Source organism: Mobula birostris, chromosome 8, assembly GCF_030028105.1.
Source record: "Mobula birostris isolate sMobBir1 chromosome 8, sMobBir1.hap1, whole genome shotgun sequence".
Classification (NCBI taxonomy): Eukaryota; Metazoa; Chordata; class Chondrichthyes; order Myliobatiformes; family Myliobatidae; genus Mobula; species Mobula birostris.
In genome coordinates this window covers 79,545,838-79,568,940 of record NC_092377.1, presented here as the reverse complement: position 1 = coordinate 79,568,940, position 23,103 = coordinate 79,545,838, and the positions used below count along the sequence as shown (strand labels likewise).

The 23,103-nt window shown below is 41.3% G+C and overlaps 1 protein-coding gene across 4 annotated transcripts in view; it reads left to right on the top strand.

Annotated features, from left to right (window-relative positions):
• The window catches only part of plcb1 (phospholipase C beta 1), a 954,845-nt gene that overhangs the window by 891,269 nt on the left and 40,473 nt on the right, over window positions 1-23,103 (top strand). For all 4 annotated transcript variants that reach the window (XM_072265525.1, XM_072265524.1, XM_072265527.1 and 1 more), the window contains one exon: window positions 7,761-7,847. In XM_072265525.1, the coding sequence (XP_072121626.1) occupies window positions 7,761-7,847 (87 nt within the window). The remainder of the gene's footprint in view (window positions 1-7,760; window positions 7,848-23,103) is intronic.

Below are 23,103 nucleotides of genomic sequence, written 5' to 3'. Positions count from 1 at the left end.
AATATAAATGTTTTATAAAATTTATGAACCCTTCAAATGTGAGAAAGGACTTTTTGCTTACTCTTATTTAAATCTGAGAAACAGTTTCCAAGATCGAAACTTTGTACTTTTTTAGGTTTAGTTTATGTACATAATATCTAAACTGAAATATTGCATGACTGCATACAATGCTGGTTATAACAATTAAATTACAATTATTAAGCATCAGTTTCATGGGCAGGATGCTTTGCAGAATGGAAATGCAAATGAAATAAAACCAAATATGCAAATTCCACAGAATATATGAATAATGAAATACTCTACCTAAATGTAAATGAAGTTGTCAGTGCTCATAATAATCATTTATGTACTGATTCTCAAGTTGAAAATTGTTATTAGACAGCTGCCCAGCAGAGGGAGGCAAGTCCTGAAGGAAATGACTTCTTTCCACATGATACAGTCCTGGATGCCGGAAATGGCATCACACCTGGAATTAAAATGGATACCCTACTTTTGTTAAGTGACTGCCTGTGATTTGTATTCTACTTTGCACAAAATGTCACGTCCAATGAACTTGAATCTTGAATATACACCGAGTAGTGCTTTTCTGTTAGGAGTCAAGATCCACCATCATTTACCTTCCCCGCTTCCTAATCTTTTATTAAAATCCTTGGTCCTTTCTACAAAATTATGTCCTCAAAAACATTGCAAGGTTGGCCATGTTTTAATAGTCACACCATTGCAGATATACCTCAGTGCCCAAAACCCTCTGGCTATGAAAAACACCATTAACTTCCGAGGCATACACTTCTTCAAAGAAAAACTTCTTACGTACCGTTCACTACCCTTGAAACTTTAATCTGTACGTTAAGCAGCCAGGCACAGCATTTTAAAGTACCTTCTTGCTCTTATTAAGATTCCAATGCCTACTAAATCCTATTGCATGCAAGTTCCTTGTCCAACAACCTCAGAATCAGATTTAATATCACTAGTATACAGTACTGTGCAGAAGTCTCAGATATATATTGTGTGTGTGTGTGTGTGTGTCTCTGAGACTTCTGCACAGAACTTTAGTAATTTTATGCACTGCGCTGTACTGCTGCCACCCAAAAAAGACCCATAATATATTGAGTGATGATCAACCTGTTTCTAATATGGGTCTCTGTTGTAGACTGAGAGTGTGAAGTGTATAGGGAGAGTTGAGGGAGTAGGAAGCACCAGAGAGACATTCTGTAGTGGTCAATAAGCCAATCGATTGGAATGAAATGGCCTTGCCTGGTGACTCAGGGCTGGGTGTGTCTGCACCCACACCACCCCTGCCCCAGCACTCCTTCTCTTCCGCCTGCCCACTCCCATCTGTGGCACTCCACCCTCGCCATTCCCAATAGCCTTTGCTCCCACCAGATTTTCAAATTCGCTCTTCGCTCTACGTTGACAAATATAAAATATAAGAGATAAATTACAATAAGAAATATATTTTTTAAAAGCTAAGTAGTGCAAAAAAAAATAGAAGATAATATTGTGGTAGTGTTCATGGATTCATTGTCCATTCAGATATCTTGATAGCAAAGGAGAAGAAGCTGTTCCTGAAATGTTGAATATGTACCTTCAGGCTCCTGTTCCTCCTCCTTGATGGTAACAGTGAGAAGAGGGCATGTCCTGGTTGATGGCAGTCCTCAATGATGGACACCACCTTTATGAGGCATTGCCTTTTGAAGATGTCTTCCATGTTGGGACATCTAGTGCCCATGATGGAACTGGCTGAATGTGCAACTTTCTGCAGCTTTTTCCAATCTTGTGCAGCGGCCCCCTCCATACCAGACGCTGATGCAACCATTTAGAATGCTCTCCGCAGTACACCTGCAGAAATTTCCAAATCCTTGGTGTCACACCAAGTCTCCTCAAATTCTTAATGAAATATAGCCACTGTCATGCCTTCTTTGTCATTATATCAAAGTGTTGAGCCCAAGGTAGATCTTAAGCAATGTTGACACTCAGGAACATGAAACTACTCACCTTTCCGCTGCGGCCTCTTGATGAGGGTTGGTGTATGTAATCTGCCCTACTGGGTCTCCCTGTCCAACAGCATTAATTGCAACAAATACAAAATATGCTGGAAACATTCAGCACATCAGGTGGTATCTGTGGAAAAAGAAACAGAGTTAGCCTTTCGGGTTAAAGACCTTTGTTAAAACAGGAAAAGGGAAGATGTTGGTTTTAAATTAGATGAAGTTGGGGAGGGGGGCGCAGAGGGACAGATAGTACAACAGCAATATCTGTAAAGGTTGCCATCAGGATTGCCATGGGGATAGGTTGATAATGGGAGCGTTTAAGCTGTGACAAAGAACTGTGAAGTGTTGTAAACTGGAAGTCAGGATGTGCTGAATGTAAAATCGTCATATAAAAGGAAGAGCTTATTACTACAAAAACCAGTTGAAGTGAATAGTGTTGATTAAAAGTTCAAAGTAAAAAATAGTGTCAGAGTAGATAAATGTCACTACATACAACCCTGAGTTTTTTTCTGTAGGTATACTTAGCATATCTATAGAACAGGATCAATAAACAACAAACTATGCAAATGCAAAGATAAATATAAATAAATAGCAATAAATAACTGGCACTAATTTCAGAGGATTTACCTAAAACATATCCAGGAATACAGAAATAAAACATTTTGCTGAGGGCTATTCCATATATGCACGGGACTTTCTTGCTCACAGTGTTTAAGGCCTTAATTTCAACAGTCTAGGTCCTTAGCCTGACAATTCATCTTTCACCCCCAATCATCAGGACCAACCACCACTGAAAACTTTCATTCTCCACTTTTCTAATAAATCTCTCTTTAGGTTTTTTGCCAGTTTTTGCTTCTTACTGCTCCTGTACATCAGTGAGCAATAGTTGACAAATGCTTCTAATGTAACAAAATGACTTGAAAGACATATTCTTCCCTTCTCTTGGAACAGTGAAGCTACCTTCATAATCTTGAAAGGAAGAAGACAATTAAAACACGAGAAAATATGCAGATGCTGGAAATCCAAAGCAACACACACAAAGTGCTGGAGGAACTCAACAGGCAGAATCTATGGAAAAGAGTAACCAGTCAACATTTTGGGCCGAGAGCCTTCATCGGGACTGGAAAGAAAGAGGAGAAATCAGAGTAAGAAGGTGTAGGGAGGGGAGGAAGAAGTATAAGGTGATGGGTGAAACTGGGAGAGGGTGAGGGTGTTAAGTAAAGAGATAGGAATTTGCTTGTGAAAGAGATAAAGGGCTGGAGAAGGAGGAATCTGATAGGAGAGGACAGAAGACCATGGAAGAAAGGAAAGAGGAAGGAGCACAAGAGGGAGATGATGGGCAGGTAAGGAAATAATGTGAAAGAGGAAAACCAGAATAAGGAATGTTGAAGGAGAAGGGGGGGCAATTACCAGAAGTTCAAGAAGTCGATGTTCATGCCATCAGCTTCATACCACTCGCTTGCGAGTCTGTTGGGGTTATCTACTATGTCCAGTGCTCCTAGTATGGCCTCCTGTATATCGGTGAGACCCAACTTGGATTAGGTGACCACTTCACTGAACACCATTGCTCTGTCGCCAGAAAAAGTATTCCCCAATCAGAAACCATGGATGAACAGAGAAGTTCACCTCCTGCTCAAAGCCAGAGATTCAGCCTTCAGGTCTGGAGACTGGGAGGCTTACAGCTCAGCCAGGGCCAACCTGAGGAGGGGAATCTCTCAGGCTAAACACATATACAAACAGAGAATCGAGGAGCATTTCAACTCCTCGGACTCCCGGTGCATGTGGCATGGCATACAGGTCATTACAGACTTCAAACCACCACGTACTGTGCCCCCTTCCAGCACTGCTTCCCTCCCTGATGAGCTCAATTACTTCTACACTCGCTTTGACCGCGAGAACAAGGAGGTCACCCTCAAAGCGGATCTCCCACCTGGTGAACTGCCTCTCTCACATTCCACCTCCAATGTTTGCGCCACCCTGAGCAGGGTGAATGTACGGAAGGCAGCTGATCCAGATGGAATACCTGGCCGTGTGCTCAGAGTCTGTGCAGGGCAGTTGCCTGGGGTCTTCATGCACATATTTAATCAGTCCCTGGTCCAGGCAGTTGTCCCCACAAGCTTCAAGATCGCCACCATCGTGCCAGTGCTGAAGCATTCCTCTGCCACGGGCCAGAATGACTTCCGCCCAGTTGCACTCACCCCCATCATTGCAAAGTGCTTTGAGAGACTGGTTCTATCACATCTGAAATCCTGTCTGCCCTCTACCCTGGACCCCCATCAATTTGCCTATTGCACCAACAGGTCAACAGAGGACGCCATCTCCACAGCACTTCACTCTGCCCTGACCCACCTGGACAGCCCCAACTCTTACGTCAGAATGCTGTTCATTGACTTTAGTTCGACATTCAATACTGTGATCCCCTCCAAGCTGATCGCCAAACTTCGCCAGCTTGGTATCAGCTCAGCCTTCTGCCATTGGACCTTGGACTTTCTGACTAACAGACCCCAATCAATTAAGTTAGTCAACCTCTCCTCCTCCACTCTCATCCTGAACACCGCGTGCCTCAAGGCTGTGTGCTGAGCCCTCTTCTGTACTCCCTTTTCACCTATGACTGCATTCCTGTACATGGTTCTAACTCCATAATCAAGTTCCCAGACGACACCACGGTGGTTGGTCTGATCAGAGGGGATGACAAGACGGCCTACAGGGACGAGGTCCAGCACCCGGCCACGTGGTGTGCTGACAACAACCTGGCCCTTAACACCCAGAAGGCCAAGGAGATCATTGTGGACTTCAGGCATGCTAGAAACCACACATGTCCCCACCTACATCAACAGAACTGTAGTGGAGTGTGTATCAAGCTTCAAATTCCATGGTGTCCATGTTTCCGAGGATCTCACCTGGTCCCCGAATTCCTCCATCCTGATCAAAAAGGCACAACAGCGCCTTTATTTCCTGCGGAGTATGAAGAAAGCTCACCTCTGTCCCAGGATACCGATGGACTTTTACCGCTGTACCATTGAGAGCATACTCACCAACTGCATCTCAGTGTGGTATGGCAATTGTCCCGTATCAGACCGCAAAGCACTCCAGCATGTGGTGAAAACTGCCCAGCGGATTATCGGCACCCAATTGCCCACCATTGAGAACATCCACCATAAACGCTGCCTGGGCAGGGTGAAAAGCATTATCAAGGATGCATCTCACCCTAACCATGGACTTTTTATTCCCCTCCCATCTGGTAGGCGCTACAGGAGCCTCCGCTTCCGCACCAGCAGGCACTGGAAGAGCTTCTTCCCTGAGGCTGTGACCCTGCTGAACCTCGCATCACAGCGCTAAGCAGTATTGCATCCGTATTGTACTGTCTCAATACTTTTATATTTGCGTGCTGTAGCACTTTTTTATTCGCAGTTATTTTGTAAATAATGCTATTCTTTGCACTTCTGGTTAGATGCTAATTGCATTTCATTGGCTTTGTATCTGTACTCGGCACAATGACAATAAAGTTGAATGTAATCTAATCTAATCTAAAAAACAGGATCTCCCGGTGGCCACCCATTTCAATTCTACTTCCCATTCTGACATGTCAGTCCATGGCCTCCTCTAATGCCAGGATGAGGCCACACTCAGATTGGAGGAGCAACACCTTATATTTCGTCTGGGTAGCCTCCAACCTGATGGCGTGAACATCGATTTCTCGGACTTCCAGCAATTGCTCCCCTTCCCCTTCATTATTCCCTGTTCCTGTTTCCCTCTCTCACCTTATCACCTTACCTGCCTAAAACCTCCTTTTAGTGCCCTCCCGCTTCCCTTTCTTTCATGCTCTTCAGTCCTTTCCTGTCAGATTGCCCCTTCTCCAGCCCTTTATCTCTTTCACCAACCAACTTCCCACCTCTTTACTTCACCCCCTTCCCCTCTCCTTGTTTCACCTGTCACCCACCACCTTGTACTTCTTTCTCCCTCCCCCCACCTCCTTTCTCTGACTTCTCCTCTTGCTTTCTAGTCCTGATGAAGGGTCTCACCTCGAAACATCAACTGCGTACTCATTTCCATAGAAGCTGCCTGGCCTCCTGAGTTCCTCCAGCGTTTTGGGCGTGTTAATAAGAACATACCTGATGGCTGTTATGGATGTAATTATCTTTTACCTTAGAATGTTAGCCATGACTCCAAACCTGTTAGAGGGGCCTCTCGCTTTCTCATCTCAAATACTGATTTAAAACCAACTGTTGCTAATATGAATGGTAAAGTGAAGAATGCAGCGTATTTAATTCTGAGCGATGATGCACTCTTCTGATGTGGCTTTCTTGCGTGTTTGGTTGTGCTTCAACAAAGTGTGGAGTCCAGTTTGTTATTTTTATAAGAATGTAAAGTATTCTGTGAAAATGAAAAGGCTTTTTTTTATCAATTTCCATATTCAGCTGGTAATCACTGTCAGGCTGGGTGGGGAACAGAGATACTGAGCATGATCTCCTTATTGGTCAATAACAAAGACAGTTGGAATGGAGAAAGGCACTAAACATAAAAACATGGAGATTACATGAAAACAAGACACACAAGATAGGCAGCTGATGGAACGTGGAGCACAGAACAAACACCATGAGTGAAAACTATTCGCTCCCAGGTAAGGCTAATGGTACTTAGAAACATTTCATCTAAAGTAGAACAGTGTGAAGAATTTTTTTTGTAATTATAGTTCCCCCATGTGCCTAAAACTTTTAATTCTTAATGGCCTAGCATAGAAATTCACTGCCTACTTTGGTCAGTCATCATTACCTGAGGTGTTAACCTTAATGGTGTGAATGCCTTTCAAAAAGGAATTTAATTAGAAATTTGCAACTGTAAAGGTACAGAATCTTAATGATAATTACAGTATTAGTAGGCCAGAGGCCTGGAGTAATGAAATTGTAACACAAGTTCAATTCCCACCAAGTGTACTGGGGAGCTTAATTGCTGTTCATGAAGTAAATGTGAAGCAAGAAGCTGCATTAGTAACTGCGACCATGAACCTCCTGAATTGTGCCAAACCAATTTGATGAAGAAATGTTCAGCTGACAATCCACAGCAATGTGACTGACTCTGTATTGGCTCAGCAGCCCACTTAGATCCTCTGGATGCTCCACAAACTGTGAGAACATCTCCATCACCCAGAATATCATCTCGCCTCATCACTGTCTTTCTAAGGGCAAGCAGTGCTCACATTCTTTTGAATAAAATATGGAAATCTGAAAAACAGTAAAGGTTGCATTTACTCAACTACATCGCTGAAGAGGGAATCACTCCCTTAGTGTTGTCCCTAATGTTTAAGTCAGCCTTGGGAATTAAAGGATTTAGAGAAATTAATTTGCAAAACACATCACTTTGTTTTCAGGCTGTGGTTTCAGTAATAAACTTGTTATGTGCAGTCGACATGGAAATTCAATTTGATTGCAACTTTTGTCCCTAACTTTATGCTATTTTCAGTTGACTTCACCTGGAGCGAGGAGAAATGAGTCTGATTTTTAGGTCCTGGGAGACTCAACCTGGCACTTCCCAGTGATTTATCCTTGCTAGCCTGGCTTATTTCCGTGTGCAAGATGACATCCACCACTACCAAACATAAAGCACGCCTGTGTTCACTACAGCACACCACTGCCGACAGTTCAAAAATATTTAATTAGTTGCAAGGTACTCTGAGTGGTATGCAGATGCTGTTAAAGGGCATCGGATAAGTGAGAGCTTCTCTTTATTTTTGCATTTTATTGATGGCTCTTATTGATGTCAATTTTCCAGTTGGAAGATGGTCAATCCAAGAGGCAAGAGAAGCTGGTCGATAAGCACAAGGAAGTACGTCTGCAAATTCTGGATGAGAAACCAAAGGTACATTTAAACAAGATAAAAAAATATATAAATTTCTTTATAAGTGATGAAATGGCTGAAAAAAATGTGTCGAATGAAAAGCAAAACCGAGTTTAAATTGGAAATACTGTGTCAGGAGTTTGTTTTTTTAACTATTTATATCTTTGCTTACCATGGAATAGAGTAGGAATGTTCACGATTGACTACGATCAATTATTTGGACTAAATCAATCTTTATTATTTTCTCCTCTTTCTGGTAACCTGTTTTATGCAAATTTGTACATAAATTGGTATGAATAAGAATTTGTACATTTTGCAACACTGAATGCATTTGCATGGATTTATAAATAGCAACTGTGAGTATATTTGTGCAGAATTAGAGATGTAGGCTCAATTAGTGTGCTAATAACTTTGCTGGAAATAACTGAACAAGCTCTCACAGTGTATTTCTGATGTCTGTCATATGTAATCTGCCGAACATTTTGTCTTCTTAAAGGGAAAGTTGTATCATTTTCAGTTACATGTTCAATAGCTTTCTGAAAGATAATAACATCAAGGAAGAATATGAAGAGGGCTAGTTTAAAGGAGTTTGATGACAAGGATTAGAGTGCAAATACCTCACACCTCTAATTATTTCTATTATTCTGTTTACAGAAAAGTAGTTCTCTGAGTACATTATTCATAATTTAGTCAAGGTGAAATTAGCCTTGGCAGTGATGACGATATGATTGAAAATTGTTGGAGTTTTTTTCACCCCACAAGTCTCAGTATAAAAAAAGAGAAGTTGTAAAAACAGCTGCCAATTCATGACTACCCTTATAACATTAGAGTCCCAAACCAGTTGTAGTTTGATCAGAGATGATCGATGCAGTTTATGACATAGGGACAGCCATGCAGTCTATGAGGACTCTAGAGTGAACTCTGCAGAACAATCTGTTCAGTCACATTCCTCCCTTCTATCCCTGGAGTCCTTCAAGACTATTTCCCTCAACTGTTCAAATTCCTTCTGGAATCATTGATTATCTCTGCAACTACTGCACTCCTAGTAGGATAGTTCCAAGTTATTATCATTGACTGCACAAATGTAGTCCTTCCTCACTGTATCTTTAAATCTCTGTCTGTTTGTGCTTGTACCTTCTGCAAATGGGAGCATCTTTACTTAGCATTACCTACAATGAATTTATAGAGGCATTGTAACACCTATATAAATTCATCATGCATGCACTCATCCTGTAAAGGAATCAAGATAACCCCTCTGTCTTCTATATCTCCAGAGTTCTACAAATTATTTCTTTTCTTCGGTATTTAACTAACCTTCCTTTGAGAGTTACTGCTAATGTTTCCACTGCTTTTTAAAAAGCCTCTCACCAGCTCACTACATTGAGTAAAAGCTCCTTATTTATCCCCAAACCTTGTCAATTAAAAATAAACTTCCTCGTTAAACCTTACAAAGACTGAGACACCACCACTTTCAAAGAGCATTATGTTACCATGGTAATGCCACAGGTTCATCATGCAACAGACTTCCAAGCTTCAGCAGTTAAGAAAGCTATTTCCACATTTCCACTGTGAACCAAGATAATATTCAGCACATATCATTTTTATGTTGAAATATTTAATCTTTAGAACTTGATAAATCTGTTCACAAGGACCATAATCATAGTGATGCCAATTTATCTATGATTTATAACTTAATTTTATTGGATGTGGACTGTCTGAAATTCAATTCCACTAACTTCAATGGAACTGATTTTCAGGAGCAGAATATTTCAAGCTGGACGTGCTTGACCCAGTTTGTACATAGCAGTAACCCCCCCATACAATCCTCACTGCCACAGGTCAGACAGAGAACTGCTTTAGGCCAAAAATGATGTGGAGTGGTCCACAAGCCACAACCAGACCCAAGGCTCTACCTTTAGATCATCGTGGTAGCTTGCTGACTACTTGTGCTATCAAGGTCCTTAATGACTGTTTTCAAACAATTAAAACTGATTCAAATACAAATGGGAAAAATAAACCAGATATATTGTACCCTGCTCCTTAATTTAGGAGGATCTGGGACTAATTCTGCAGTGACAGAGCATGAGGTTAGATGTCACAGCATCTGACAACCAGGGGGTTCCTGACTTCAGTAGAGTTCCAGACAAGGTGACTTGCACATGGATGTTAGTTGGTGGTTCTCCAGGTAAACACCGGCACTACATCAGCACAATATGATCCACTGTTGTGGACAAGTTTCAACACCACAGTAGCAGCTGAGCCCTCATTGCTAAGTGATTGTAAATGTCCACGGTTGGCCATTTATCATGAGCTAGGTTAGCCGAGTTTGGTAGAGTAGAACACTACCAAACTGAGCTATGGGGATGAAAATTTGTGCCGTTAATCTCGGGAATTGTCTACCCCTAAACAGTTGTGGAAGCTCGATCATGAGAGTTTTTCCAGTGGAGGTAGATCAGGAAGTTGAGAGCTATGGGGAAATATCAGAGAGGAGGAGTTGAGCTCATGTTGAGGGACAGGCTTGAAGGGCCAGGTGGCCTAATCCTGCCCCGATTGTGTTCTTGCATTCAAGCTTATAAAGCAACACATACTGGGCATGGAGATCAGGGGAGACAAGGTTTAAGTGATTGGCAGAGTTTTCATACTCATTTTCAAGCCAAAATGAACATCGGACATTTGGATGAGCTACAGGAGTGCACCCTGAAGTGAAACAGAATTGGATTAGTAAGAAGTAATTGCCTCTTTGAAGAGAGGATTTAGGAGGAAGGAAATTGGAGACAAAAAAAAAGTAGGAGAGAAGATAATCATGTATCTGACATGAGTAACTCACTAAACCTGGATTAGGTTCTGCGTTAAAAGATACTTCAGATATATTTTGGTCTTTCATGCTGATGACTATTCAGAATGATGTAAATAGAGATCCTGATTTAATTTTGCGAGTGTTACTTGTAAAGAAAAATAGTTCCTTTTTTTTTGAGTGAGAGTCCTTCAGGTAAGAAACAATAATTTCCATCTAGATATAAAGATAAACTGACAGATTAACTCAAATCACATGACACCTTGTCTTAATCAGTAGGCATATCATGTAAAGATGCCGTGTAATTTTTTACAACACTAATTGAAATTATTTATCCATAAAAGTTTCATATATCAGCGGCTATAAAAACACAGCCTTTAATGCTTGATTGTACCACTTTTAATAAATTGCTATTTTTATTGGCCAGATTTCCCTTTAACTAATTTCCTATTCAAGTTCAAATGCCCTTCTTTGTTTTGCTGCAGAGAAAACTTCACGCAGCAATTGAATTCAATAAAACTCCCATCAGCTAAAGATTAATGCAGTAATGATGATAATGTTAATCTTTTTCTCCAAGGCCTCTCAGTGTCCTGCTCCAATGCAATCATTTTTATGGAAGCGAGTTAATTTCATAAATCAGTAGTCATTTGGTTTCTCAAGCTGTGCAAATGAAATTATAGAACAAAACATAGAAAAAAATTTCCCAGTGTTCTACAAGTTGAGGAAACAGATGAAAAGTTAACAACTCACCACTTTGCTGCCTTCCATAGCTCTAATATCAATATTCAAAGTTGAAAAAATTGAGCTGCAATTGTGTGCTCTAAGCTGTGTACTCATCTGTACTACACTTAATGTCAAATGCAATCACACAGTGCAATGACTGGATTATGAAATGATTTTACTGAGCAACAAAATGCCATGCACTTTTCACACAATGTTAATTGTGACTATTGTTTTTTTAATTCACTTGAGCTGTGCCTGTAGCTTCCTACGTACACTCACTGAGTCTGACACATTTGTGGGTAGGATAGGGGAAAAGACTTCCAATACCGAATACTAATGCAGCTGTAAAATATCAAAGTCACGGAGGGAGGGATGTGGAAAATGACACGATCCTTTTGATCCTCTCTGAAGCTGAGTGGGTCCGACAATGAAATGTTATTGTTGTGCAGGAGATAAAAGCAACCCAGTGTTCCAGGAAATCAAGATTAAAGTTCATTTTTAATTGCGTTTAACCCATTCACTTTCAAATCACTCTATAAAGCAAAACAGTATCCTCTAATTTTGTCACCGGACTGAAACTATTATTACACGTGCACTGAATTAACATTCTATATATGATGATATGATCCCAAATCAGAAAATGTTCAACAACGTTAGGAAGTAGTATTGAATTGCAATGTTTGTCCCTTTAAAACAATTCAACATAAGGATGTTGATAGAACGCTTTTCATCTTTTATTAAATTGCTGTGGTGGTGCAGCAGTTAGTGCTGCTGTCTCACATCTCCAGGGGTTCAGGTTCAGTTCTGACCTCTGCTGCTTAGTGGAGTTCGCACATTCTCCCTGGGGATTTCTGTCGGGTGCTTCAGTTTCCTCACCCCTCCGAAAGATGAGCTAGTGAGCTAATTGTTATTGTAAAATACCTCCAAAATGCAGGTATATGATTAAAAAAAACTGTAGGGGATTCATTGGGCATGTGAGAGAATAAACTGTTGGGCTAGAGGGACAGGAGAAGTACAAAACCAATGAGATTGTTCCGTTTGAGAGCAGGCATGGAGCTAATGAGCCTAGTGGTCTCCTGTTTCACAGTAAATTGTGTGTTTACTTGGCAACATATAACACAGTGGGAATTGTATTCCAACAACAGGTTTTGGGCACAATTCACAATGGTCCCTACATTCCGCAGTGTACAATACTTACAGTATATCTTCATTCTATCCAACCTTACTTTATAAACTACGGAACACATTCTCTTTTATGTCAATCTCTGCCCGCTGTTTCCAAGATGGTTAGTGACAGTTCTCCCCTTAAACTTTCCTGGGCACTAAGCTGGAAGACTGTGGAACTTAGGGGTAAATGTACTGTACTTTGGACCCATGATCTAGATCCTATTTGATAACCTACAATAGTCCACTGAAAAGATTATCTAATAGGGAAATGTTTCCCACTTTTTAAAAATTGACGTGAAGAGGTTTAACTGCCAGATTCTACTGAAGTTGTCATTTTTTTGCCAGTCACAGGGCTGGTCTCTGCATTGAACAACAACAAAATGTGTGAATGATTGTGAAGTTCTCGGGCAAAAACACAGGAACGGTCTGCATTCCATGAGCGGAAGCAAGAAGTAATAAAACCTGAATCAATCCTAAATTCTTTTTACAAGCTAGTAGTTTCTTAGAAACATGGAAAACTGAGAGCAAGTGTAGGCCATTCCAAGGTTGTTCTATCATTCAGTACCATCATGGCTGATCCTCTAATGCAATAACTTCATTCCTGCTTTCTCTCTATACTTCTAGATCTTTTGTCTGTCCTTTCCATCTCCTTCCTAAATGTATAGAGTGACGCGGATGCCGCAGGATTCTGGGGTAGACAATTCTACAGCTTCACCTCTCTGTGGGAGAAGAAATTTCCCCTCATTCTCAGTCTTAAATGACTCATCCCATAACCTGGTTACAGAAGCTACTGGTTCTACGTCCCTAGTTACAGGAAACATCCCCATTGCAGCTAGTCCATGGATCAAAGTCCAAATGTTCTCTGTTTCAACGTCATTATATTCTTCTCAGTTTTATTGAAAATAAGCTTAGCTGTCAAAACCTCTCCCTGTCTGTCAGCCAGCATCTCAGGAACCAGTCTGCTCAGGCTTTGTTGGGACACCCTCAGCTGAAAGTTTCTCCTTTGGTAGAGACCAAACCTGCCCACAGTGCTCACATTCAGTCTCATAAAATCCAATTCCATTCCAATTAATTTACTCGCAAACAACAGGAATTCTGCAGATGCTGGAAATTCAAGCAACACACATCAAAGTTGCTGGTGAACGCAGCAGGCCAGGCAGCATCTGTAGGAAGAGGTGCAGTCGACGTTTCAGTCCCACACCATCACCGACTTTATCTGCTCAGGGGATCTCCCATCCACTGCTACCAACCTTATAGTTCCCACACCCCGCACTTCCCGTTTCTACCTCCTACCCAAGATCCACAAACCTGCCTGTCCTGGCCAACCTATTGTCTCAGCTTGCTCCTGCCCCACCGAACTCATTTCTGCATACCTCGACACTGTTTTATCACCCCTTGTTCAATCCCTTTCGACCTATGTTCGTGACACTTCTCACGCTCTTAAACTTTTCGATGATTTTAAGTTCCCTGGCCCTCACCGCTTTATTTTCACCATGGATATCCAGTCCTTATATACTTCCATCCCCCATCAGGAAGGTCTCAAAGCTCTACGCTTCTTTTTGGATTCCAGACCTAATCAGTTCCCCTCTACCACCACTCTACTCCGTCTAGCGGAATTAGTCCTTACCCTTAATAATTTCTCCTTTGGCTCCTCCCACTTCCTCCAAACTAAAGGTGTAGCTATGGGCACCCGTATGGGTCCTAGCTATGCCTGCCTTTTTGTTGGCTTTGTGGAACAATCTATGTTCCGTGCCTATTCTGGTATCTGTCCCCCACTTTTCCTTCGCTACATCGACGACTGCATTGGTGCTGCTTCCTGCACGCATGCAGAACTCGTTGACTTTATTAACTTTGCCTCCAACTTTCACCCTGCCCTCAAGTTTACCTGGTCCATTTCCGACACCTCCCTCCCCTTTCTAGATCTTTCTGTCTCTGTCTCTGGAGACAGCTTATCCACTGATGTCTACTATAAGCCTACTGACTCTCACAGCTATCTGGACTATTCCTCTTCTCACCCTGTCTCTTGCAAAAACGCCATCCCCTTCTCGCAATTCCTCCGTCTCCGCTGCATCTGCTCTCAGGATGAGGCTTTTCATTCTAGGACGAGGGAGATGTCTTCATTTTTTAAAGAAAGGGGCTTCCCTTCCTCCACTATCAACTCTGCTCTTAAACGCATCTCCCCCATTTCACGTACACCTGCTCTCACTCCATCCTCCCGCCACCCCACTAGGATTAGGGTTCCCCTGGTCCTCACCTACCACCCCACCAGCCTCCGGGTCCAACATATTATTCTCCGTAACTTCCGCCACCTCCAACGGGATCCCACCACTAAGCACATCTTTCCCTCCCCCCCTCTCTCTGCATTCCACAGGGATCGCTCCCTACACAACTCCCTTGTCCATTCGTTCCCCCCCCCCATCCCTCCCCACTGATCTCCCTCCTGGCACTTATCCGTGTAAGCGGAACAAGTGCTACACATGCCCTTACACTTCCTCCCTTACCACCATTCAGGGCCCCAAACAGTCCTTCCAGGTCAGGCAACACTTCACCTGTGAGTCGACTGGGGTGATATACTGCGTCCGGTGCTCCCGATGTGGCCTTTTATATATTGGCGAGACCCGACGCAGACTGGGAGACTGCTTTGCTGAACATCTGCGCTCTGTCCGCCAGAGAAAGGAGGATCTCCCAGTGGCCACACATTTTAATTCCACATCCCATTCCCATTCTGACATGTCTATCCACGGCCTCCTCTACTGTAAAGATGAAGCCACACTCAGGTTGGAGGAACAACACCTTATATTCCGTCTGGGTAGCCTCCAACCTGATAGCATGAACATCGACTTCTCTAACTTCCGCTAAGGTCCCACCTCCCCCTCGTACCCCATCTGTTACTTATTTTTATGCACACATTCTTTCTCTCACTCTCCTTTTTCTCCCTCTGTCCCTCTGAATATACCTCTTGCCCATCCTCTGGGTCCCCCTCCCCCTCCTTGTCTTTCTTCCCGGACCTCCTGTCCCATGATCCTCTCGTATCCCTTTTGCCTATCACCTGTCCAGCTCTTGGCTCCATCCCTCCCCTTCCTGTCTTCTCCTATCATTTTGGATCTCCCCCTCCCCCTCCCCTTCCAACTTTCAAATCCCTTACTCACTCTTCCTTCAGTTAGTCCTGACGAAGGGTCTCGGCCTGAAACGTCGACTGCACCTCTTCCTACAGATGCTGCCTGGCCTGCTGCGTTCACCAGCAACTTTGATGTGTGTTGCTCCAATTAATTTACTGTTTGTTTCTGATATACAAGAGTTATGACATACTGTTAAATGTATGTTGGTAATCCTTCTACCATTCAGCATATCTAAAGATCATAACTGTTAAGTGATGTTTGGAACTTCCGACTTAGCAGCACTAAAGGAGTACTTTCATACTAATTAGAGCAGTTCAATAAAGCATTACCAGCAACTCCTTAGTAAAGTAGGCAATAAATGCTGATCCTCAGTGCAAACAAACAAACGAACAGCTACTTATTAAACTGTTCTAAGTATATGCACACTGACTTTGCAGATTCTAACAAGTGCTTCATCTGTTCCTGGAAGCAATCCAAAGGTGTGCCTATGCCGATCTGCTCCAGCATTTTACCATGCTACTTGATGGTGCTTCTTACCTAAACCACTGTCCTTTGGCTGTGACATCACCTCAAGCATGATCTGCAAAGCCTGGTTCTTGTATGTGGCCTTTGTGTCTACAATTGGGCAGCTGCCTTACAAACTACGCTCGAAGAGCTGCTGGTATAGAAGTTTTCATTCCTGGACTATTCCCAGCACATCACACACTGTGAATCGAAGGACTGACAAACAGTACCGAATCTATTGATTTCACCTTCTCGGTTATTCTTAAGCTTTCAGTTTCATTGCTTAGCGATTATTGTCATCCTCAATGTTAAACTAAATTGTGATCAAATTCTGAAGATATACAATCTTCATCTGTTTGTTCAGCTAAATGAATTTGATCTTGCTGATTTAATTTTTTTTCTTCAGTCATGATAATGGAATACTAACATACTGAGATGAGATCTTGGAGATAGAGGTTGTGCCTTAATCTTTTGGGTGATACAGGCTATGGCTTGGGAGCAGAGCTGCCAGAGGTGACCTTTTGCCGCTGCACTCTTCCAAGCGAGTGAAAAATACTTCTTCATGCTGTTGGTACACTTTGTAAATTGCTTTGGGAATTGGGAGATGAGCTGTGCAGCACGACACCCAGCCTTCAACCTGCTCTCATGGTCACAGCTTTGATGAGGCTGCTCCTGTTAAGCTTCTGAGCAATGGCACTGATTGTTGCCCATGCCAAGCGACATCAAAGGGAATCATCTCCTTTCTGAATCGTGAAATGAAGGTTAGTTCTCTGAGGAAGCAACTGAAGATAACTGGACCATCTCCTTTAATCCTCTTCTCTGCACTTCTGGTGCATCAGTTCTTGAGGGGAAATGCAGAAAACAATTCCACACCCAGATTTTCATGAGTGCACTAGCATGTGTGATTTTCACAATTTCATCACAGGTCTTGTGTTATCGTTTTCTTACCAGGCATTCAATGGATCACACACCAGCATCATGGCAGGGGAAGTTCACTTGAGGCTGCACATTCACTTCTGTGCTGGCAGTTCCCTTAGCTTGTTTTTTTCCATTTAATTTGCAGTCACTACTTGAATTCATGGGAAGGACTGTCAATGAAATGTATGTGAAGGTATAGGGGGAGAGGAAAGAAGTTCCCAAGTTTAATTCTAATATCCTCCTAGTAATTGTTTATGCGTTCCTTCACACACTGCACCTCAGGGCAACACACCTCACTTTTTTGTCATGTGTAGATATGTTTCCAGCCATGTTCTTCTGGTTTTCCAAATGCCCACCATTGAACAATTACGTAGAACATAGAAATTTACAGCACATTACAGGCCCTTTGGCGCACAATGTTGTGCCAATCATGTAAACTACTCTAAAAACTGCCTAGGATTTTCCTACCACATAGCCTCTATTTTTCTAAGCTCCATGTACCTATCTAAGAGTCTCTTAAAAGACTCTATTGTATCTGCCTCTACCACCAACGCTGGCACTGCATTCCACACACCCACCACTCTCTGTGTGAAAAACTTATCACTGACTTTCTCCTTGTACCTACTTCCAAGCACCTTAAAACTATGCCCCTTTGTGTTAGCCATTTCAGCCCTGGGGATAAAGCCTTTGGCTATCCACACAATCACTGCCTCTCATCATCTTATTCACCTCTATCAAGTCACCTCTCATCCTCCTATGTGGGCAAGCCAATTCTAGATCCACAAAGAAATGTCCCCTTGGATCCTATGCCTCTTTACTTTCTGAATGAGCCTTGCATGGTGAACCTTATCAAATGCCGTACTGAAATCCATATACACTACAGCCGCTGCTCTACCTTCATCAATGTATTTTGTTACATCCTCAAAGAATTTAGTCAGGCTGGTAAGACATGCATGACCTTCCCTTGACAAAGCCATGCTGACTATCCCTAACCAGATTATGTTTCTCCAAATGCTCATAAATCCTGCCTTGCAGGATCTTCCCTGACAACTTGTCCAATACTGAAGTAAGACTCACTCATTGTACAACCTCAACCTTCCATTCAGCAGCAGCATCAGTGCAGATATATTGAGTTCAGATCTGTGGACCATTTCCAAGAAGACAGGCTTGAGAAAGCAATGAGCACAAATGAGTCGGGAGTTAAGGGGTGACACAAGCTATGGCCCAGACATTCCAATGTCTTATTTAGCTACTGAGCTCAGAATATCCAAACATCTTTGATCATGCCAAAAAATGTTCATGATAACACAACATCAACATTTCATGGAATCTTTGACTCTGCTTTATAATCTGAATTATTTGACAGTATCTATCATTAAGATTTACAATATCTGTTTATCTAGTTCTGCATTTTGACTTGGCCAAACCACAGAGTAAAAATATGACCCATTTCAGGAGAGCTCCTTCAAATAGAATTTGCATCCCAGATTAGATCTGAGTTGTTTGACTGGTGTTTGGTTGACCAAGTTCCAACCAGTATTCAAAAATTAAACTAAATTAATATTGTCACCTATTGTTCATTTGTTAATACTCTTTTCTGGAAGGTTGTGATTTCAAGCTTTGGCTTTGAGCACTAAAATCTAGATGGTGAACTACTGTTATTGTTGAAGGAAGAGTGTAACATTGTGGCTGATACATTTCAGATGAAATGTTAAATCAAAGGCCTAGTTGCACACCTAGGTGAATATAAAACCATCTTGGCAGTATTTCAAAGATAAGCATTCAGCATCCTAGACAATGTTCTGATATGAGATTAATTGATCACGATCAATCATAGGAACTTGCAATTGCAAGTGGCAGCCATGTTTCTTACAATGAGGCAGTCATCATATACTGTACAACTTTTGAGAGGAAAGGATTCTTTGGCCCCAAGTTTTCTGCATCCCAGTATGTAGACTTTTCATACCACCTAAACTCCATGTCTTTTTGTTGGAGAGAAGTTAAACCACCAAATATCATAGGTTAATTCTAGAGAAATGAATGGTGAAGGGTTATGCTCTCCAATCAACATGGGTAATGAAAATAATCAAAAACACTACTCTGGCAGAGATAATTCCATCTCATTCTGGTAATCAAGGAACAGGTTGAAGAAGCAGTACCTGGTATGTTTCTCCAGGTACATGGAGACGCAAGACCACGGCCAGGTGTGAACATACGAAAAACTGGAACATTAAAATCCACTTCTCTAGCATCTTTTTGCCACTTCCTTCCTGCAGCAGGTCTTTAGCTGGACAGTAATGAAATCTCCTTCAAACCGTTGCTATGTACACATCGACAAATAATTTACTTGAAGGAATGAACAGAAAGGGTGCTACAAGAGTGACAGCCTTTGTTTCTGGATTTTTTTTTGTTTCATTTTTTGTTAGGCAAGTCCGTTGATGAGAAACTGCATTGATTGCAATACTTTCGAGGAACAGACTGAAAGAAAATATCCTCTGCAGGAGCAACCATTTTATAGAGTTGCTGTTTAAACATCTCAAATGCATTGTAAGGAGGAGCATCCATTCAATCAAAGACTATAGGTGGTATGATCTGCATACACAAGATAATGTGCAGGATTTGCATGCTTCAGACTCAAGGTCATTTTCCAAGGTCACCCTGGTTTAACCATATTTGAAACATCAAAGTTCAAAGTAAATTATTATTAAAGGGTGCATATGTCACTATATACTACCTTGAGATTCATTTTCTTGCAGGCATTCACAGTGAAACAAAGAAATACATTAGAATCAATGAAAAATTACACACAAATGAAGACTGACAAACATCTAATGTGTAAAAGACAAAGTGTGCAAATAAAAATAAATAAATATAAAAATAATACTGAAAACATCAGTTGTAGAGTCTTTGAAAATAGGTCCATAGGCTACCCAGTACCCTACTCCCCCTGCACTTTAACTCACTTCTTTTGTTTCCTTCCCTGTTCTATTGAAGGGTCTTGAATCTAAAATGTTTCTGTAAAGCTCTGTTTCTCATCCCACAGATGCAGCCTGAGCTGTTGAGTCCTTTTCTGTTTTTAGACTTTTAACATTAGAAAGTTATTTTTTGCACTATATAGAACACCAGCAACAATTGTCTCATAACTGTTTTACAGGCACATGATAATAACTCTTTATCAATCCCAAGTATACTGGCATTCTAATAGAATGATATGTTAAGGAAGTCTGTCACATTGTTTAGGGGTAATAGAACAAGGGTGTAAAATGGACCTGTGTGATGAATCTAACTAAAGTTACTGGGAAATTAGGAGGCAAGCCCAAGTTTTTTTTTGGTATCAAATCTTGTAGTTGCAAAGTTTCTGAAGTTAGCTATGCCTACTTTTAAAAATCATAACCATTAGCAATTTCAGTTTGTTAAAAGCATTGTAAAGTTACTAAAAGCATCTGCATGCGTTGCCTTTTTCTTTAACGGAACCCACATGACTTTCCTTCAATGAGAGAGGCTGCCCTCTTCAACAGATTAATACTTAAAAGCAAAAAAAAAATCTTGCCCACTATAATCCATTGACCTACAGTGAAGGAACTATGCAGATGTCTTATAAGGATGATCATACACCAATATTTACTGACCTCTGTTCAGTGGATTGAATCCAAGGCTCTCTTTGATCCTGTAATGTAGCAATTAGGAGAATGAGCTAGACATGGATTACAATTTATAAGATGCAAAACCTTCTGTTAACACCAGTACTGGTTGCTTTTATCAAATTTTAACATGGATCTCTGCACAGGACTCCTAAAAAATCCACTAGAAAAACTTAAAAGATGTAGAAGTGTAGTAGACACTTACTGGTATTTTGATAAATGCATCAGCACTAACTCAACCATTCAAATAAGACCCAGTAAATACAAATAAATGTCACATTTCGTGGAAACGCTGGAAGGTTTGTACAATCTTTTCTGTCAAAGCAGTGAGGCACTTTCATGCTTGGTTTTAAGAGAGATTATTGAAGTAAGATTCAGGAAAAAAATAGCCTTCGGCAGTAACTTAGTCATTTACCCAAATCCTTTCTGCAATCAACAGACACTATATGGGAGTGAACTAGTTGTTATGCAAAGTAAAATAATTGCCTTCGAATATATGCAGAGGTGTAGAATAAAAAATTAGTGAATACAATCTCCTGAGCCTCCAAAGGATTCTATCAGAGAAATATTTCAGCTTTAGAGACACTATATGCTTAGGTAAGTCAAGTTTTGACATTTGGAAAAGAAACCTTGTTCTATTTACATTTAGTAGGAAACACAAATTAACAAACATTAGTAGACTAGTATTTTCTTGTAATATTATTCAGCCATAGCATTTTAATGCCATTACAATGATATATTTAATTTTCTGTGTGGGACTCAGACTCGGGTGGAGTCTGACAGGTGTCAGTTTTGGTACCCCTACCTTTCACCATTTTTATCACAGTTTTGAACAAAAGCATAATGAGAGCTATTCACAAACGGCAAAGAAAAAAAACAAACCCTGCACATCTAAAAGCATTATTTCTTTTTTAAAAATTTTGGCAATGCACATCAAACCTATTTACTTCCCCCACCACGGCCAAAAATTGTGAAAAAAATGTTAGGAAAATTCACACCTGTATGCCATCTTAATCAGGTTCAGTGTTGAGACTTTTAAAACACTGGAGAAGCATAGACTTAAGGGAGATTTAATTAAAGGTTTGGATAATCGAAGAGGTTAGAGTCAGTTTAAGCGGATAAGCTCCTCAATGAGATCTTGCAGATTTCAGAGAGAAAATTGCATATACACAGCTGTATGGGAGCTGGATCATCAGATGTCATCACTTTGCTTATCTTGTGTTTCCTGATCCTTTCTAGACAGGGAAAAGAACTATCCAAACTTTTTCTTCCTAAGTAGCCTCAGGGTTTAAACCCATTCCTCTCTTGTGCTTCTGTTTCAACTTGGCTTCTTTGCCAAGGGAGAGTATGGTTATGAGAAATGGGAAGATAATGGCTGTGGTGAGTATGCAGGAGTCATCCTGTGCCAGGATGGTGCCTACTCAATACAGTTGCTGGGGTTTGTTATCTTCTTTCGACTTAAATATTGTAAGTTATCTGCAGAGATATAATACCTAGAATTCCCTGATCTGTAGTGTGAGATACTAAGCAGAGAAAGGACATTAATCTGGCACATTCAGGACTTCCAATGGGCTTGCAGATTTGTTTTTTGACAATCAGTGATTCTACTTGTCCTCCAGCACACATTTACTTCATCTTTTCCATAAATGTAACATAATAGAGTGATATATTTCCCAGTTTGAAAGGAGCATGGGAAACAAGGCCTTGGTAAGTTTAAAGAGAGTGTGAGAAACAAAATAAGGACGTGGAGCACGAAAATTGTCCAGCGAATGGACAAGGAAGCGGAGCCCCAGCAAGCAAACAGGGAACACAGCAAGGATCACCTATTGAGGCAGATACCCAGCCATCAGGAATTCTGAAAAGTCCGTTAAGGGATTATCAGAGTTTTACAATATATGGTAATATCAGCACATTGTATTTCTTCCTAAATTGCCTCAGGGTTTAAACCCATTCCTCTCTGGTGCTTCTGTCTCAACTTGGCTTCTTTGCCAAGGGTGTCCCATGATCCTCTCATATCCCTTTTGCCAATCAATTTTCCAGCTCTTAGCTCCATCCCTCCCCCTCCTGTCTTCTCCTATCATTTCGGATCTCCCCCTCCCCCTCCCACTTTCAAATCTCTTACTATCTCTTCTTTCAGTTAGTCCTGACGAAGGGTCTCGGCCTGAAACGTCACTGTACCTCTTCCTATAGATGCTGCCTGGCCTGCTGCGTTCACCAGCAACTTTTATGTGTGTTGCTTGAAATTCTAGCATCTGCAGATTTCCTCGTGTTTACATTGTTATCAAATAGATTTCAAAGGCAGTGTAACCCACCCTATAGTTATAGAGCATTTTTAGTTCTATTGATTCAGGGATATTTTGTGACACAAAACTACAAAAGAGTATAGTGGATAAGAGGTTAAAAAAAGAGCA